This window comes from Sitophilus oryzae, unplaced genomic scaffold, assembly GCF_002938485.1.
Source record: "Sitophilus oryzae breed Bouriz unplaced genomic scaffold, Soryzae_2.0 scaffold_54_pilon_pilon, whole genome shotgun sequence".
NCBI classification, from domain to species: domain Eukaryota; kingdom Metazoa; phylum Arthropoda; class Insecta; order Coleoptera; family Curculionidae; genus Sitophilus; species Sitophilus oryzae.
Genome location: NW_022147140.1, coordinates 188,272 through 208,222, shown reverse-complemented (window position 1 = coordinate 208,222; position 19,951 = coordinate 188,272). Strand labels below are relative to the sequence as shown.

The window sequence follows — 19,951 nt, the reverse complement described above, 5'->3', positions numbered from 1 at the left end:
ACACTGTAGCTACATAATAAAGCAGAATCGGACCAATGTTGATATGAAAAATAAATTTTATTTTTACATGAGGAATCTCCCTACGAGAGATGGCACATGTTTTTTGAAACACGCTGTAGAAAAAAATAGAATTAATTGTTAGTTCAAATAATTAATAGTAGCAATCTCCATAAGGAAAGCGATATATTTAAATTTCTACTTAATTGGGCATAATACACATTTTATAATAAAAAGTATAATAGAGAAAATATAAATCATGTAATAGAAATCAGCAAAATAATATAGTAAAAACCTTAAGTACCTGAGTGAGGCAGTAATATCAATAAAATATATTTTTTTTAAATTGAAGAAGACTTAGTAATTCTCAAAAGAGATCAAAATTTGTGAAATTTCACAGAAAATTCAAATCCCAAACGAACAACATAGAAAATAGAAATGCGTTAAAAAATGAAGAAGAAAAGTAAAGTAAGAAAATTCTACTAAAAAGTTTAAGGTTTAAATATATAATCTTGTGTTATATTATTATACAAGCTAAACAAGGGCCACCTTGTATACTGCTGTTCCTTCTAATAACTAATTAAATCATGCACCTGCAAACTGAAACAAATGCAAGGTAAATTAGCCGCGACTTAATTAGTTGTTTCAGGGACTAATCTAAATGATTTCTCCGGATGAAGTGAAAGCTTTTTCGTGTTGAATTAAACGAGATAGTCGTAATTCGAGTCGGATGTGCAGCTCGATTGAGAAAAACAATTATAGTCCGAGACTCAGCTCACACTTTATTACATTTTATTTGCAGCAGCATTCCACGTAAGGGAATGTTCATTCAACAGCTTGCTTGGACCTAGGGGTCGTAGTCTATCATAAACGTGAAACAATAATTATGGTATTAATTATTTTATATAAGTAATAAATATTCTAAAATTTTCTTGGGATTTAGATTCGGGAAAACGCTGATTAAGTTTTCATTTCGTTTCATATTAACTTTATTTGGTTTTAAAAAAGAAACAAACGTTTCGGCTAACATTGTAGCCTCCATCAGTGTTGTGTCTATATATAACAAAGTACAATTTCAATTTACTTGTCACAAAAATCTATGTAATTTTTTTTAATAAAATAACAGATAAAAAATAATAATAATTTTTCAGGCTAGACAGAGTAAAGTAACCGGGATAGGGCTCATTACTGTGTCCGCTACGATGCCCAGGGTAAACCGTACAGCCTGTGCCATACCCCGACGGGAGCGGGCTCCGCTAATACAGACTATCTTCCCATAGTACACCTATCCCCATATAGACACATTACACAAAACTTGACCCTAGACGGTCACAACTACCCCTTTGGCGAGCTAACCACCCTTCAAAGGAAGATAAAATAATCGGTTCTACAAACTAGAAAACAAGCCTCGGATGCGACAGGTGGAGGATCGGCGCCTGTTCGCCAGTCTGAACTGACCTTAGCGGAGGAAGGGGAAACAAGTGGCGCCCCAACGCGAAATCGTACCACATGGTCACTCGACGGAAACGGACAAAGCACCGAAAATGGAGGGTTAGAAAACTTGGGTCATACTCAACATGACCCCGTTCCTAACCCCCGTACGAGCACGTGTGCGCTGGACCGGGAATGATAACCTAGATTTGATACGCGCATACTACAGGGCAACCAATGGCGAACAAAACAAGACAGGATATAGAATACGGCTTTACGAACAGTGGATCAGTCTTAGACCTGATTTCTCTAGAGAATCGCAACAACTTGCAGACCAATTACGCTCAGTATTACGTAGGAAACGTCTCGTACTGGATCGTCTAAAGCAAGCAGTACTAGCAGAAAGCCAAGAACCGGAACAGGAACAGAATGACAACCTAAATGAAATCTCAGAGACCACTCACAACACACCTCAATCTCGTGAACGGGCATCTTTAATTCGCAGACAATCACGGCACTCCGTCATACCACACCCTGAAGAAAACATAGTAACCGAAGAAATTGGACGGATATTTGAAAAGTACCTTATGAAATATAGTGGTGTTGACTTCTTAAGTCGTCCAAGGCTTCCTAAAATTAAATATAATAATCAAACAAAGTCAACTGTCGCCATCATGAATAGAACATTAAGTCAATACTTACTGCAAAGTTTATCTCTTCAGAACACATGTAATCTAATCTACTGCGCCGCTGTTGCTGTCTCTCATGTTACCGGATTAAGGATAGGAGAGATGGTGCAATCATCAAATCATAAACCTCAAATACCACCTTGGAAGAGGAGACTGGAAAATAAAATAAAAGATATTAGGGTAACTATCAGAGTACTACATACATACCTGACAAATGATAACAAAATAAACAAATGAGTTGAGAAAATAACAAATGAGTTCATATGGAATTCGGTATGGAAAAATGTGCATTCTTGCATTGTACAAAAGGGAAAATCCAAGAATCTAACGAGATTATTTTAACTAACGAAATAACATTCTCGCCGTTACATCTGGGTGAAACCTACAAATATCTTGATATCCATCAAGCTCTAAAAATTGATGATGGAGTAATAAAGAAGACTGCGGAGGTTGCATTTATGAAGAGGGTTTGTAAAGTCTTAGGAACAGAGCTTCATGCGAAGAATAAAATAGCTGCGATCAGTGTGTGGGCAGCACTTGTAATTCTTAATACATTCGGAGTTCTAAAATGGTTACAAACCGACCTGGAATCTCTTGATAGGAAAGTCAGACCATCAACGACAAGACACCGAATGCACCACCCCAATGCTTCAACCATTAGACTTTACATGCCAAGGGACAAATGTGGAAGAGGAATTATTAATCTCATTGCTATGCATGAAAAGCACATCAGAAGTCTGCAGCATTACTTTGACCAATCAAATGACCCTCTCCTTTCAGCTATTAAGACCGCTGACAGGAATCTCACACCTTTAAACTTAGCAGGTCAAAGATTACCTGTAGGTACTAAGGGTGCTGAGGAACTAACCGAAGGGTGGAAAGGGAAAGCCTTGCACGGTAGATATCCATCCAACACATATAACCCCGATGTTGACCGAAATCTGTCATTGCGTTTTCTCAGAGATGGAGAGCTCAGAGCTGAGACTGAAGGATTTATTATAGCTATACAAGACCAGTAAATACCCACTAAAAATTTCCTAAAAATAATAGCCAAAAAGGACTTACCTAATGACAGATGCCGACTATGCAATGCCTTTCCGGAAACAATTCAACACATCTGCTCTGGATGTACTTATTTTGCACCGCGGCATTATCTGGACAGGAATAACCGGGTGGCTGGTATTCTACACCAAGAAATCTGCAAAAAAGAAAATCTTTTAAATGAAATTACACCGTACTACCTGATTAGTTACACTGATACTTACCTGAAAAAATAGTAGAAGACGAAAACGTAAAAGTATACTGGGATACTGACATCATCACAGATCGTACTGTGCAGCATAATAGACCTAATATAGTAGTCTTCTATATAAAACAAAAACATGCTTACCTGCTATACATCACAATACCACTAGACGAAAATATTAAAAATGCAAGAAAAGAGAAAATCACAAAATATGAGGCACTGGCACAAGAACTAAAAGCCATATACGATTTGAGCAAGACTTTTATATTACCAATAATACTTACCTGTAACGGCCTAGTAGACGTAAACCTTGTTCAAAGCCTTAAGAAACTCCAACTTCACAACCAGGAAAGAATCATCTCTACCATGCAGAAGTCCACAATTCTTTTTACCGGTTCTATCGTTCGCACTGTGTTGAACCGCGATTAGGTCGTTGATAAGAATTATCCCGACTTAGTTGCTAAAACCGGATTTATGCTGAGAAAAAAAAAATTGTAACAAGTAAATTGAAATTGTACTTTGTTATCGACACAACACGGATGAAGGCTATAATGTTAGCCGAAACGTTTTTTTTAAACCTGGCCGATTAAAAGATGCCCAAATCGTATTTTTAATCATATCTCAATTTTTTCAAATGGAACGAGGGTAGCTCTCAGCATTATTTAGAAAAAGCATTTTTTACAAATAATCTGGTTTACACATTTGGTATATCGAGTCAAATTGTTGTCCTTATGAACCGCACGTTACAATTTCCAGTTAAACCATATGCGAAAATGTCAAAAGTTCACATATGATATGTCATTCTATTCAGAGTGTCATTTTCTATCGAATAAAGTTATAAAAAACCGAAAGTGTCATTAAAAAATCAAAAGTTGAAGTTATTTATGGTGAAAGAGGATTCAATACAAATATAATATAATTTTAAATCACTTGAAGGGGTGGCTGGCAATAACCAGGCAGCTCCATTTTAATCAATTTGTGGGAAATCGAGAAAGAGCTGCTCGGGTCTTGCTGCAAACCCAGAGCAAGACAGCTCCAACTAACGTCGCTATTTATGTACTGTTATATTGAGAGAACTGATTGTAGCAGGAAACGATCGGCCAAATTTTTTAAAGGGCATTTCATTAAAAATCTCGTTTACGAAAAAAAGTGGAGCTACCCCAGCCACCCTTTCAATTGAATTCGTACACAGACAATTAGACATATACCTAGTACAATATTTAAATATTAAAATCGCAATTCCAGGTTACAGTCGCAGCGACTTAAAGATCTCAATCGCAGTTTAAATTGCGATTCTCCAATCGCAATTTAACGGTTCCCGGTAGCGTAGAGGTACAGCTCTCGTCTACCAATCTAAAGGTGTGGGGTGTGGGTTCGAATCCTGCAGCCGGCATTTCATCAACCGACTATTTTTATTAAAATAAAAATAGTTTGGGTACCTAGGTCGACTCAGCCTTAAATGAGTACTTGGGATTCACAATCCTGAGTAATAGGAGGTTGAAGCATAGTGCTAACCACATTACCTTCCTTGTGTACCGAACGGCTATAGCATGGCAAGCTGTACCTTGCTACTCCCAAGGCGTTAAACGCTATATACGGGAGATATTATTATTATAATCGCAATTTTGTTCATCTCTACTAGATGTGAATATATCTAGTTAGTCTTTAAATATAAGGAGCGAAGAAGTTCAAAATTAACCAGACATTTTTTAATCAAATGATAACTTTAGTTAATCAGAGTCATAAAAAATATCGGATTCTTTAAATTTATTAAAAATGAACAGTAAAAGACAGAAAATAATATTTTACTTATGACAATATGTTCCCTACAGACCTACTGGACTTAGAGAGTACTAGAGGGTACACGATTCTACTACATACTTTCTGTTTACCAGAACATAAAGTAACAGTTAATACGTACTGTTTGTACGTATATAACTACGTAAATAAAGAGAGTATCCCAATATTCCGTAGTAGTAGTTCATTGGACACAGTATACCTTTATACAAAAGTTCTTAAGAAATAAACACATTTTTTAAGATATTTTAAGAACCAATGTTCCTATTTGAATTATCTTTGGGGTGCCTATGTTTTGCTAAGTTTTTTTTTGTTAGGAAACCCACAAACACAGATAGATATTTAAATTTCACATCTAATGAAGTGTAAGTGAAAAAAAAGGTGTTATAAAAAGTTAATATGTATAGACGAAATTTAACTAAACAGAGATATAAACCACATAAAAACTACATTAATAAAAAATGACTATCCACCATATTTTAGTGACAAAACATTAAACGACATACAAACCCCAAACCATACACACAATGATAACAATACACAATATATACAACTGACAATTCCATACATACGAGGCGTTTCGGAAAAAATAAGAAGGATAGGAAAACAATATAACATACGAACATCTTTCAAAACGCAAAATTCACTTAGATCCATTTTATCACATACTAAACCAATGAATACAAAACAACAAACAAAAAATGTAATATACCAAATACCATGTGAATGCGATAAATTTTACATTGGTGAAATATCTAGACCTATAAATGTTAGAATTAAAGAACACAAAGATTATTTAAGAAAGCGAAATTTTCACAAATCTAAGATTTATCAGCATTCATGGGACACAGAACACAGAATAAATTTTAATAATGCCAAAATTATAATGAAAGAAGCGATAGCCTCTAAAAGAAAAATAAAAGAGGCTTTTTTAATTCAATCTAATAAAAATAAATGTATTGCTCATGCATCTGTAGATGTTAGTAATGTATGGCAATCGCTTCTTTGATTTTAAAGAACATAACATAAATAAACATAACATACGTAAAATTTAAAAATAATCATACAGAAAGTTTGGGGCTTTACCGTATTAAGTAATTGTTATCAGGTAGTAATTGTTAATTTTGAAGTTTAACTTGATATAATGTCATTTTAACAGAACGTCAACGGTTTCTTGTAGACGTATCTGCTTTAAAAAAGTAAAGTGTTCTCGAATAGTTGAATTTAAATATTTTAAATAGTTTTTTTATTTATTCTTTGTATTTTTTGCTTCCGACGACGGAAAGATATAAACTTTCCGAGACGTTAAGCATTTTTTTCTTTGCTAGGCAAATTTCTATAACTGTAAATATAACTTCTGACAAGCAGTGTCCGTTTAGGTTTAACGCAGAAGTGTTTACAAAAAATAACTATTTTATTTTGTAGATTTTCTTGCAGTGCAGTGGCGAAATACCCATAAAGGATTTTAAATTGATTTTAAAGGAGATGAATCCGCCACATAGGTATAGACATTTTTTAAGTGCTTTTATATTTGGCTTTCACAAAAATTAAGAGAAAGTACGGGAGGGGTGAAAACTACCCCCGCCCCTAAATACATTTTAGTACAAATATTTTTTAATTTTATCGACGACCGATTTTTTTTGTAAAATGGCCTTTCTCGTATTTGTCACTTCTGTTGTCTACATTGATTTGTTTTTGTATTGACTAGTTTTAAGAAACTGTTCGCGTTTTTTTTTTCTATACAGTATATTATAAATTAGTAAAAAATACACTAAAATAAAAAATCCTTTAAATTTTATTTCTTAAAATTCATTATAAATTAAAAAAAAATCTATATGGGTCAATCTGACCCGTGGTCAGGTACAACGTACATAAAACTTTGCTCAGTAGTTAAGGGCTATATGGAATACGTCCAATAAAGCGTAAAAAATAGCTGTAGTGATCTTGATTATCAAAAGAAGTCGCTGGTTTCCAGCATTTAACGTCTACCAATTTTTTTCCTTGAACTATAACAAATATGGTAATATTCTCTACTCAATATAGTAACGTAGTATCAGTAGTATATACTTGATAATGCTTCACCGAAAACGGTTGCCGGCCAGCATTGTAAAAATTATAAAAATATCAGTTTCACCGCAGCCGAAAAAGGAAAGTAACATTCGATCGGATCGCGAAAGCAGGCAGATAGTTTTGCTTGTTTAATTTTCGTTCAGCATTTTAATTTATATTGCTAAAGTAAATTTACAATTAATTGTTAGGAAAGTAATTACATCTAAGTGGAATAGCAAATAAGTTTAAAAACTTAATTTAACTCAAAATACGTGGGTTTATACAGGTTGTTAATTTTTTTATTACTCGCGGCAAGAGCTTTATGGTTGAAATATGGCAACCTCGGCCCGCTCGTCGATAGACGACGTGACGGGACGAGTCGGCAGAAAACCCTATAAGTGCATGCGTTCTCAATAGGCAGTGTTGCCATTCTGTTCCCCTATAAGTAACTGTGCAGTTAACAACCTGTGTATATTATAAATAATATGGTCTACACCTTTCTGGCCAGAAATGCCAACCCGCGGTTTACAGGGTGTCCCAGGCTGAGCGTGCATCAGAAGTTTCTAGAGAACTACAATATCTAGATCGGAGATTTTTTGCACATCATTGTTTCACAATGAGATCTATCGATTAAAAATATTTTCAATATGGAGGCACTTCCGGAAGTACCGGAAGTTGATAACAACTTCCTTATTTTAAATGGGTACCCCCATTTAAAATTACATACTTAAATTCTCTATTAAATTTTTATGAATTTTGACATCAAACACTCTATACCTAATATTAACCGTTTTTGAGAAAAAAATATTTAAAATTTTTGGACAAAAAAAATTGCGTGTCACAAATATGTGTATAGCCTAAGGTTTCTTAAACACTGCGTAGCATCTAAACGGAAACTAGCTTGTCAATGCCTTTTTAATCGTAAAATAAATATGTCTACCTTCTTACAGTGCCATACTCTATATAGAGCGTCGGCTACCTCTCGCATGTACTAGTGATGGGTGTCATCAGTGTTTCACAAGTACACGGGACCTACAGTTTATTGCCGAATCCGAACGGCATATTTGAGAGTCTGTACAAGGCAAATATACTCAAGGTGGTTTGCCATTGCCTTCCTTGAGGTGGCGGCTCGTTGGTCGCTCTATTTAGATAAATAAATATTTTTATTTAAGTAAATAAAACCGTACTGGCTGGGGATCGAACCGAGTACCTTCCGCTCCGCAGATCGACACACTAACGCCGGAGCTACGGCCGGCCAATGTCTACCTAACCATCAAAAAATAAATAAAAAAGAAAACTACTGAATATATCTATCAATTTCCGAACGTTAAACTTTTTTAATAAACATTTTTGCAAAAAAAACAAAATAATTTCTGAGGTAGGTATATTGAAACATTTTAATAAGATTTACTCTTTAATAGTGTTAAGTTAATTAAATATACATTAAAATAATTAAGTAATATTGAATTTGGCATAAAATCGTAATGAATATAAGCCTGACTATTGTTATTAAAGAATTTTTTATATTGAAAAAAGCATATACATACAGGGTGTCCCACTTAAGATGGATACAAGCCAATATCTTGATTGTTTGTTGAGCGATCTTTTTCATTTTTGGCAGGAGGCTGTACGACTATAAGACGTACATTTTGCCCAGGGTAATAAATGCGATACCTCATAAAAGTACGTTTTAATGGGGTTTGATATTTTTCGAGTCAAGAGTAAACTACCCTTAGGACAGTATTTATTTCAAATCTGATAAATCATATTGAATCCCCCTTACCCAAGATACTTAAGTTCTAATTTTGATAAATATTGATACAGGGTGTGTTATTAAAATACAATTATATCCAATTATATCCAATTATTAATTTATAATCGATTTAAGTTTGGTCGAAGATGTGGACTTTTAGTTCGTTATAGTTTTATAAATCTTTGTTTAGAGCATATTTTTCAAAGTTAATAGTGATTGTTTTAAATAACTATTTGGATTTTTTAAAATATTCCTCAATAAAACGTTCCTCATAACCCAATCCCCAAATATGATCCCATTGAAAACTGGATTTTTAAATTATTTTGTAACTGATTTTATTTCATTTCTATTAGCAAACTTAAAAAAAATTAAAGTAAACAAAAAAAATGAAAATATTTAGTTTTTTTGTATCGCATCTTAATTATTATGGAAACTATCTGAAAACTTAAATCGATTATTATTGATAATTGGTTATTAATAATAAACCAGTTGTTTATCCAGTGGCGTCTTAAGTACTTAAAAAAATGATAATAAAAATAAAAATGTCGTATTTTAATAACACACGCTGTATCAATATTTATCAAAATTAGAACTTAAGTATCTTGGGTAAGGGGGATTCAATATAATTTATCAGATTTTAAATAAATACTGTCCTAAGGGTAGTTTACTCTTGACTCGAAAAATATCAGACCCCATTAAAACATACGTCCATGAGGTATCGTATTTCTTACCCTGGGCAAAATGTACTTCTTATAGCCATACAGCCTCCTGCCAAAAATGAAAAAGATCGCTCAACAAACAACCAAGATATTGGCTTGTATCCATCTTAAGTGGGACACCCTGTACATGTTACATGTTATTACATATACATACAGGTTTTTTTAATCATATAACTGTTTTTAGTTAATTTATTAGTTGATAATTCATTTAAATTTTCCGGTAAATATATTCTGTCATAACGTACCGCGTGCCGTTAACAATTTATAAAAAACTGGTAACTTGAAATATATATTTGCAAATTATAAACAAGTTCAAAGAGCAGAATATTTCGAGACTAGTAAACTTATTTTTAACAGCGTATATTCCAGAATAGATAAAATAAACCGATGATCTTTCTGTATGTTTAAATATTTATACAATTATTATGAAATACAAATTCAAAACTTATTACTTGATTCCTTGTTACTATAAGTATTTTTTATCTTATATTTTACTATTAATTACCCTCAAAATTTTGAGCAGGAGGTGTGCCTATAAAAATATTAGTTATTAAAAATATATCAAATGACAAACGGATGTGTGATATGTAATTGAAAGAAGAATTTAGAGATATATGTAAGTAAATATTAAATAAATAAAAATTTATAAGAAGTGATATTCAATTATTGCTGTTAATAGAAAATATAAACTTTTATGAGCTAGCCAGTCTCAAATTTATTCGATGAAAGGTAATTAGTAGAGGTTTATGTTACGATTTTGTTTTGGTATTTATTTTTGATTAGTATATCGACAGACATTTTTAATAATTATAAGTATTGGAAAGGAAGCAATTAGCATTAAGTTTCATATACCGTAAATTTACTGTATTATAAATAAATAAATAAATAAATGCCTTTATTGTCAAAAAATTTTGACAATTGACAATTTTGACAAAAAAGATAATACAAAACATTATACAAATAATATTGTCAGTCTTATTGTTTAAAATAAACATTTATATAAATGTTTACAATGTCAAAGAACAAAAAAAATAATAATAATCAAAAATATTTAGTTAGTTTATAGTTAATATCAATGACCTCTAAATAAATTTATTTCGGTTATTTTTTTCGGTTATTATTTTTTCGTTATAAAAAAGTAATTTTATTTCAGTTTTGTTCTTTATATTAATTTTAAACAAATTAACAACAATTATTTTTAATTTTATTGATCAGCATATATAAAATTTGTATGTTCAGATTGTTCAGTATGTGGAAGTTTTTGTTTTAACATTAATAAATATATTCTTAATATTTTCCCTTTTTTCTTACATATATAAAGAAACTTACTTCCTCTTTAATAAACCTATGGAAAGTAAATTAATGTACCAACAAAATTTTACAACGTTTATGAAGCGTGTATCAAAGAAAGTATGTCAAATTTTCACACATTTATATTCAGTTTGCATTTTCTGCATGTGCTAAATCAATTTTATTACACACTCATCAATACGATTTGATTTTATACCAATTTATTTTACAAGAGTTAATAAAATATTCAAAAATAAAAGTTTTAGTTCATTAAGTAACGTACTCTCATATGAAGGGTCCAGGGGAAAAACTTGATAAGCGCCAATTTTTTTAATGTTAGGATTTTACAATATTATAATAGTTAGTATTTTAATAAAACACGCTTTTAGATGTATCAAAAAACTTTTAATAAGAGTAACTTTAACTCTACATATATGTTTCGGCTTGGTAGGCCTTTTTCAAGTTTTTTAAGAACTAATCGTCTACACATCTACACTGTAACTACATATATATATATATATATATATATATATATATATATATATATATATATATATATATATATATATATATATATATATATATATATATTTGCTATGGGGGTGAGTTCAGAGAGTTTAGAATAGGGGTAATAAAAAATGTATTTGGAGATCCTTGTTGGTCGTTAACATTATTTTCGTTTTTAACAGATTTTAGTATTTCTAACTGTTCAATGTAATTTAAGCGTCTACTTTTTGTTTCTTTGTGTAGTAACTTAATTGAGTTTTTATTAATTTTGTGATTATTTACTATACAATGAGTTGCAAGACCAGAACTATGCTGGAGATTATTAATAGACTTTACATGTTCTTTAATCCTTATATCTAAATTTCTACCTGTTTGGCCTATGTACACGGCATCACAATCATTGCAATCCACCCTATATACACCCGACTTATAAAGACAAAACTAATGTCAAAAATTAATTTGTAATTAGAAGTGTGTAGTTCGTGAACGAACTAGTTCCAATGAACTATTCCGACCCCGCAACGAAAGAAACTAGTTGTGGGTTTCTTAAAAAAAACTAGTTCCTCAGGACCTATTTTGAGGACCGAGATTGTGATGGAGATGTAATAATATGCGACGGCGACGGATCGGCTGACGCGATCGTAATCGGATGGAAAGTACCAGCACCAGCCGTATGTTATCGGTCCCGGACTAAAAGGACCGAGAGGAACTAAATAAAAGACTAATTCACGGACGGATCGGCCAGTGGCAGCGTAGACCGATGCTACTCGGGAATGGGGAGGGCCAGCCGTATGCTATCGGTCCCGGGCCGAAAGGAACTGGGGGAACTAATTAAAAGACTAGTTCATGATAATCTATTTGGTCCGAAGTTTCGAGCTATAATACAAGGCGACGACGACAGATCCGGCCTTGTCTATGGCCGCGGTTAAGCGTAATTATCAAAGAAAATTGTCGTGGATACTCTTTTTAATTTTTAGTTCGTTCTTTGATCATTTTATGGAAACATTTCACTTTAGGTCAAATTAAGAAATATCTTATAAAACGAAGTAAATATTCTGACTTTTTAGACAAAAATTAAGAGCTTGAAGTGACGAAAAATGCAGTTTTAATTAAGAGAAAACTTTACCTTCTATTTATCATTTAGCTTCACCTACATGTGTCAGTAATAAGTATTTCATTATTTGCCCCAATTGATTTGTGATTTAGATTTTTATACTCTAATATCCTATTCTTATCTCTAATATCCTATATGTTTTTAATATACGCAATTACACGTCTCACAATATTTCGTACGTTAACTAGAACTAAGGAACTATATTCACAAAGAACTAGAATTCCTACCGTTAATATCCAATTAATATTTAATTTTTAATTGCCCAGTCATATTTTTAATAGGTAAATAGGTAGAACTAAGCTTCTATTTTTGAATATTTAGCAGGTGATATGAGAGTGTAAAGATTTTTTTTGTTTTAACAGATTTTTCTAAAAATTTAAATATTACTAAGTTTTAAGTAGTTCTAATTACATTACTGTTTTTATTTTACATTAATTTAACCAACCGTAAAAATGTTAATTCTCGCGGAAGTATTTATTTTATCGTTGGATATTATACACTGAAAATTTAAATAAACAATTATACAGCTAAACTACTCTATTTGTGTTAATTTTCAGCAGACCATTTATGATAAAAAATATTTCAAAAACATATTAAAACAACGATTAGCCTCAAAGACGTAATAACATAAAAGTTTGGTAAATATTATCAACCATTCTTCACCTTTTTAAAATCCTCCTACCAATTATATATCATCTTCTCAAACAGTAACTGGAAAATTTTTACAGCACTTAATACTAGTATTTAAAATATTAGGAAACTATTAGCGTTGATTGAAAGAATTGGGAAGATACGCAACCTAATAAGCGAATTCGTGACAAAACTGATTTGATTTCTCTTTACGTCTCAAGTGCTGTACGGTGGAGACACCAGTCGTTCTGCGGTCAACGCATATAACACTTATTTTCCTGAATTCTACCAGGGAAGGCATATCGAAGACGGTGTGGATCTGAAAGCGACAGTGTTGATTAATTGTAATATCTGTAATACGTTTGACAAAAATATCTTTGTATGAAAAATCCGCGTTTATGTATTGAATATTGAATAAGTTATTCGTGTTTAACATGGAATAAACAACAAAAATAAAAATTCTTTTATAAGTACTGAATATGTTTAGTTCGCTTATTTACCATAATATTTTACATATGAAATAACATCTATCTTTATTTCCAAGCGAACTCTCACGTCATTCTTTCGATAGAAAATTCATATTATAATGGTATTACTAACGTACTGTATCCAAAATCCGTAAATCTACGGATTAAACAGTAGTTCCGGCAACACTGGCTCCGGCAACCACTCACTCTGTCAACTTAAAGCAGAGCTGCGGTATAGTATTCTTTATCCGCTGCGCCGTAAAGGACTAGCGGCGCAGAGCTAAACTAAATCTCGGAATTCTCGCACAGACTGACGGTAACGCTAGAAGCCAGCTACAGCTCGGACAGGTTTTGTGCCACGAAATGGCCCACAAGCGATCTTCGCCCATAAGCGTATCTTCTTATTTTTTCAATAAACGCGATTAGGTTTTTTAAATATAATAATTAATACCTAAAACATACTGAAAATAAAAATAGTACATTACATAAAAAACATATTATTATATCTGCCACTTTTATCTAAACATTCCTATGGCCTCAAAAAGAATTTTAAGTTGTGTTATCTTCGAAACTATTGAGTATTATATTTTTCGTAATTTTTGAAACAAATAAATAATGAATTTTCTTTCATCCTTGACTCACCTTATTTGTTGATTTTTATATAATATAGTTTTTAAATGAAATTCGAAATAAATAATTTTTAGTTGTTTAACGAACATTGCCTGAAACAAGATACAGTTAGTTGTTTAACCTTCTATCGAAATTTTTGGATAGAAAGAAATAAAATAGTAGACTTCGCTATATTGTTGATTCACCCGGTATTATAATTTATGATTATTTTTAAGATCAAATCTGAATAATAGAGTGCCCGTAGAATACCAATGTCAGAATTGTAAATGACTTAAGGAATATGACTTCTTCCTCTGGCACAGTCTTTAATTCACCTGAAGATTTAAACACTTACTTTGTTAATGTGGCTAAAAATTTAGTGAACACCATAACTCCTTCCCATGATTCGCTTTCATATCTCCCTAAAGCAAATGAGAATTTACACAGTTTCTTCTTCACGCCCGTAGCATTAGATGAGCTCCGTAGTACAATTAATAGTATTAAAAAAATCCTCATCTGGGCTTACTCTCAAAATGTTCTCTGAACTTCCTGAATGAACATTAAACCATCTTACTACTTTAATTAACGAGTCATTCCAAAAAGGAGTTATTCTAAACTGCCTTAAGACAGCAATAATTATTCCTCTGTATAAAGGAGGTGATAAAGATGAAGCTTCGAACTATCGCCCAATTGCACTCCTGCCCACATTATCTAAGATCATTGAGATTGGTTAAAAAAAGGTTTCTATCTTTTCTCCTTAAATATAAAATACTTACTACCCATCAATTTGGATTTCTAAGTAACAGTTGCACAAATGATGCTATGTTCGACCTTTTTAATAATATATACTCTAGCCTGAATAACCATCACTCTACAGCTACAATTTTCTGTGATTTCTCTAAAGCTTTCGATTGTGTAAATCATAATATCTTAATTAACAAATTGCAATACTATGGTTTCAGGGGAGTGCCGCTCGAATGGCTTAAGTCATATCTTGGCAACAGAAGGCAGCTTGTGAGGATTGACACGTCTATGTCTTCTTGTAAGCCTATAGAATGTGGTGTCCCTCAGGGTTCAGTACTTGGCCCTATTTTGTTTCTGGTGTTTATCAACGACATTGCAAATCTTGACATTAGCGGTAAAATCTGCCTCTTTGCGGACGATACTATTTTCATTTGGAGCGGCCCAGATGTTGACCATTAAGTCTTGGTGCGATTCTAATCTCCTATGCCTCAATCTATCAAGAAATAAAGTTTTGTCATATAAAAGTACTATACAACCTTTTGTACTTAATAACACCACTATTGACGTCGTGGACTCTGTGAAATTCTTAGGACTTGTTGTAGACAACTCGTTAAAATGGGACTTTCACATTGAAGCTCTATCAAAGAAACTAAGCGCTGCCTGTTTTGCGCTAAGATCAGTTTCTAAGGAACTTAACTTCTCAACCTCTAGAATAGCCTATTATGCCCTTTTTGAGTCACATCTTCGTTATGCCCTTCCATTCTGGGGTACTTGGGGGTACCTTCCATTCTGGCGCAACAAAATTTGATCGTGTTTTCAGACTTCAAAAGAGAGCAGCTCGATATTTATTGGGACTGAACAGTAGAACTCACTGCCAGAATTTCTTTAAAAATTTGAAAATACTGACTCTTCTTTCTTTACTCATTTTTGAATTCGTTTGCTTAATCCGCAAGCATATATCTGCTATTCCCGAAAGGCCATCTCATAACTATCCACTTAGGAATGCAGAGCACGATCTTTATCTGCCAACCCCGAGCTTAGAACTAGTTAACGGTTCAATACTGTACAATGCCAAAAAATGTACAATCATCTGCCTTTGAATATCAAGTCGCTTTCATTCTTTCCCGCATTTCGCAAAGCTCTAAAATCATACCTACTGGAGAGAGCGCCTATATGCGGTAAACGACTTTTTGTTGTATGTTTAATTATGAACAATTTTGAATTTTAAAATTTTGATCATCTCACACACTGGTCAAAGGTCAAGTATTTAATATTTTATAACTCTAAAATTATATCTATTTACTGCGTACTGTTCTAAAATTGTCCATGTATATTCTTTTTGTAATTTTAAAGACTTAATTTTTTTTGAATTGTATTATTTGTATTGTGTATTTTTTGTTGTTTGTATTTTTTTGTGATTTTGTTGTTTGTGAGTGCTTTGTCGATGAAGCTGTTTTGTCTTTTTGTACAATAAAGCGTTGTTTGTTTGTTTTGTTGTTTGTACCTTAACGAAATTGTAAATATACAGGGTGGTCCGAATACTGCAACCAAATCCTGAAACTTCGGCAGAATATTCTAATTAAAAATAAAAAAAATCTTATAAATGTGTCTCCTAGAATTCGTTTCGGAGATACAGGGTGTAGAAGTTTTATTTTTATTTCGCTTTTTTCCAACTAATTTAACTAATGTCGATATTAAGATGAAAATTGGTATCTGGCAGTTTTTTCACATGAGAAATTCGATTTCGATGTCATATCACTCCTACTTGTAGAGGGCGCCACTTACATATTTTTAATTGGTTTGAAGAGTAATCACTTTTGTCCGTACCTGTATAAAATTACTGAGTGAAAAATATCCATATACGTCGTTTTTACGTAAAATTCTTGGTGAAAATCGTGTCATCATTGACAAAAATTTAACATGTTGACAAAATAGTTATTAGACTGAAATCATAAATTTGAAAGGTTTTTGTGTCAGAGGTTCAACAGTAAGGGATTTATCATAATTTTTTCTAGAAAAAATTATGTTTAATTAAAAAAAGTTCCCTAATTTATCATATCAATCAAATATCTGTTTATTGATAATTTACATTTCAAATATCTTGAGATCGGTTACTCGTAGCGAATTTTTTAGAGAGACCTCTTTGCGTAAAAAATAGTGGATTGTATATTTTTCACGCGGTAGTTTTATACATGTACGGACTAAAAGTTATTACTCTTTAAACCAGTTAAAATATATGTAGGTGGCGTCCTTAGAAGTTGGTCTATTGACATCGAAATCAAATTTATCATATAAAAAAACACCCAGACACCAATTTTTATCCAAATATCGACGATCGATAACTTAAAAGTTATTGGGAAAAAATCGAAATAAAAAGGATACTTCCACACCCTGTATCTCCAAAACGAAGCACTTTAGGACATAAATTTATACGAACTTTTTTACTTATTTTTATCTGTAGAATATAATGTCAAAGTGTCCCGAATACAATTCGGATCACCCTGTATAATACAGTTTTATACCTAACAAAATTAGAATATTAATTATGCATTGTATGAAAATCTCTCATAAAACTTACCAGCATAATACATAACTACTAACAATAATACCGCACACTTTTTTAACCTTTTAACCCTTTGTCGCATGTGAAAATATGTATTTAACGCTATAATAGCAGTACATTATAGCAAAAACAGTTACAATTTCTACGGTACTGTTTTCATTAATTGCGGGTAAAGGTGACGCAGTGCCGGCCGTGGCTTAGCGGCAAGTGTGTATCACTCCTGATCGAGAGTACTGGAATCGAATTCCATACGGTGTATGATTGGTTTATTTCTTTAAATCAGTTTGTCTCTGAGTATAAGCTGCGACCCTCTAGGTATCGCTAAATGTGCGATGGGGATCGCCAAAAATTTCCAAAATAAGACATTCAAAAATAAGACAAATTTCCAAGATAAGTAGCTCTGCTGTAAGAAAATGCCAAGTTACTAACATTGTCATTCGTTCTGACACTTTATTTTTGTATTACGAGTTTTTGGTTTAAATAAATAATGTTGTGATACGCTTGATATAAGCTTGAAAATGTTCACTAGCAGACGTGCAGTCGAAAATTGTTCTTTTTAGAATCTCGTTTAGTGTACAAGATAGCTTAATAGCCGTAAAAAACTCATTGCAACTTTATAAGAATAATTTAATGTCCCTTAAGTGCTGTTAAAAAGGTGAGTTTTGTTGATGGTCTCCTTGGCCTGGCAAGCTTTAAACAGAAAATTTGCACGAAAATCAGATGTACGGCTGTTAAAAGCTTTTCATAGAACAGATCTTCAAATAAAATACAATTTTTTAGATATAATGCCACAAACCTTCTTGCTGATTTGGTAAAAGAGGCTTCTGGTTGTTTAAAAAAATTGGGGAATGTCTGCAGAAAATTTTAAAATTCTGCTAAGAAAAGTGGAGTCTCAGTAATGAAGAAGGACACTACGTGAAGAAATAATATCCTGCAAAGAAACGATTAAGAGAACTGAGATTCTTGCGTTTTCTTAAGGTCTATGATAAAACAATCGATGGTTAATTCAATATATTTGTGTATATATGTTCTAAGCATCAGAGACTTCGCTCCTCTTTTTGTGCCAGGTCTTTTCCTCTTTTTTCTGGTAATATTGCTAAAGAAACATGGCCTATTGTGAATGATTTGAGAAACAAAGCTTATTCGTCTAGCAATATCTCTACCTCACATGAGAACCTTAACGGTTACTTTGTAAATGTAGCCAAAAATTTAACTAATATCATATGTCCTTCTCTCGATCCACTTTCATATATCTCTAATGATAATGTAAACTTACACAGTTTCTTTTTTACGCCCGTAGTTTTAAAAGAGCTTCGCAGTACAATCCATACCATCAAAAATAAATCCTCATCTGGGACCGACGGGCTAACTTTAAAAATGTTTTCGAATCTGCCAATAGAATGTGCAGTACCTCAAGGCTCAGTACTAGGCCCTATTTTGTTTCTTTGTTTTATTAACGACATTGCTAACATAAACATCAGTGGTAAAATATGTTTTTTTGCGGACGACACTAGCTTCACTTGGAGCAACAAGGACGTCACGGCACTTCATGGGATTATATCAAATGACTTAATCACCATTAAATCTTAATGCGATTCGAACCTCCTGAGTCTCAACATTTCTAAAACTAAAGCTTTGTCGTATAAGAACTCGCTGCAGCCTTTTGTACTTAACAACACCGCCATTGACGTCGTAAAATCTGTAAAATTCTAGGGCTTGTTGTAGACAATTCTCTAAAATGGGACATGCATATCGACGCTTTGTCGAAAAAATTAAGATCTGTCTGTTTTGCATTAAGATCTGTTTCTAAGGAGCTTAACTTGTCGGTGGCTAGAACTATTTATTATGCACTTTTTGAGTCGCACCTCAGATATGCCCCTCCATTCTGGGGTGCGTGTTGTGCGACTCAATTTGACCGCATTTTCAAGCTCCAGAAGAGAGCAGTTCGATATTCACAGCAGAACACATTGCCAGGCCTTTTTTAAAAAAAATAAAAATATTAACTCATCCTTCCTTATTTATATTTGAATCCGTTTGCCTAATACGTAAGCATGTATTTCAAGAAAAACCATTTCACACTTATCCACTCAGGAACGCGGAGCAAGATCTTTATCTACCTACCCCACGCTCAGAGTTAGTTAAAAGTTCAATATTATACAACTCGAAAAAAATGCCTGCCATTTGAAATCAAATCCATAACATCATTTTCTTCATTTCGCAAAGCATTGAAATCTTATTTACTAGACAAGGCCTGTAAACTTTGACAAGGTTTTCTACTCCGTAAATGACTTATGTTTTGATAATCGAATTTGATCTTGTAAACACTGGTCTAATATTTGCTATTAC

At 32.7% G+C, this 19,951-nt stretch overlaps 2 protein-coding genes across 3 annotated transcripts in view; both read left to right on the top strand.

The window, feature by feature from the left end:
• The window catches only part of LOC115886951 (guanine nucleotide exchange factor for Rab-3A-like), a 101,150-nt gene that overhangs the window by 11,694 nt on the left and 69,505 nt on the right, over positions 1–19,951 (top strand). The window contains exon 1 of one of the 2 annotated variants that reach the window (XM_030906280.1): positions 2,284–2,297. The exons of the other annotated variant lie outside the window; for it this stretch is intronic. The gene's annotated coding sequence lies outside the window, so the exon portion shown is untranslated. Of the gene's footprint in view, positions 1–2,283; positions 2,298–19,951 lie in introns of those variants that run through there. 2 annotated transcript variants of the gene reach the window in all.
• LOC115886975 lies at positions 1,575–2,354 on the top strand. The gene has a single exon (XM_030906302.1). The coding sequence runs from the start codon at positions 1,575–1,577 to the stop codon at positions 2,352–2,354; it is 780 nt and encodes a 259-aa protein (XP_030762162.1).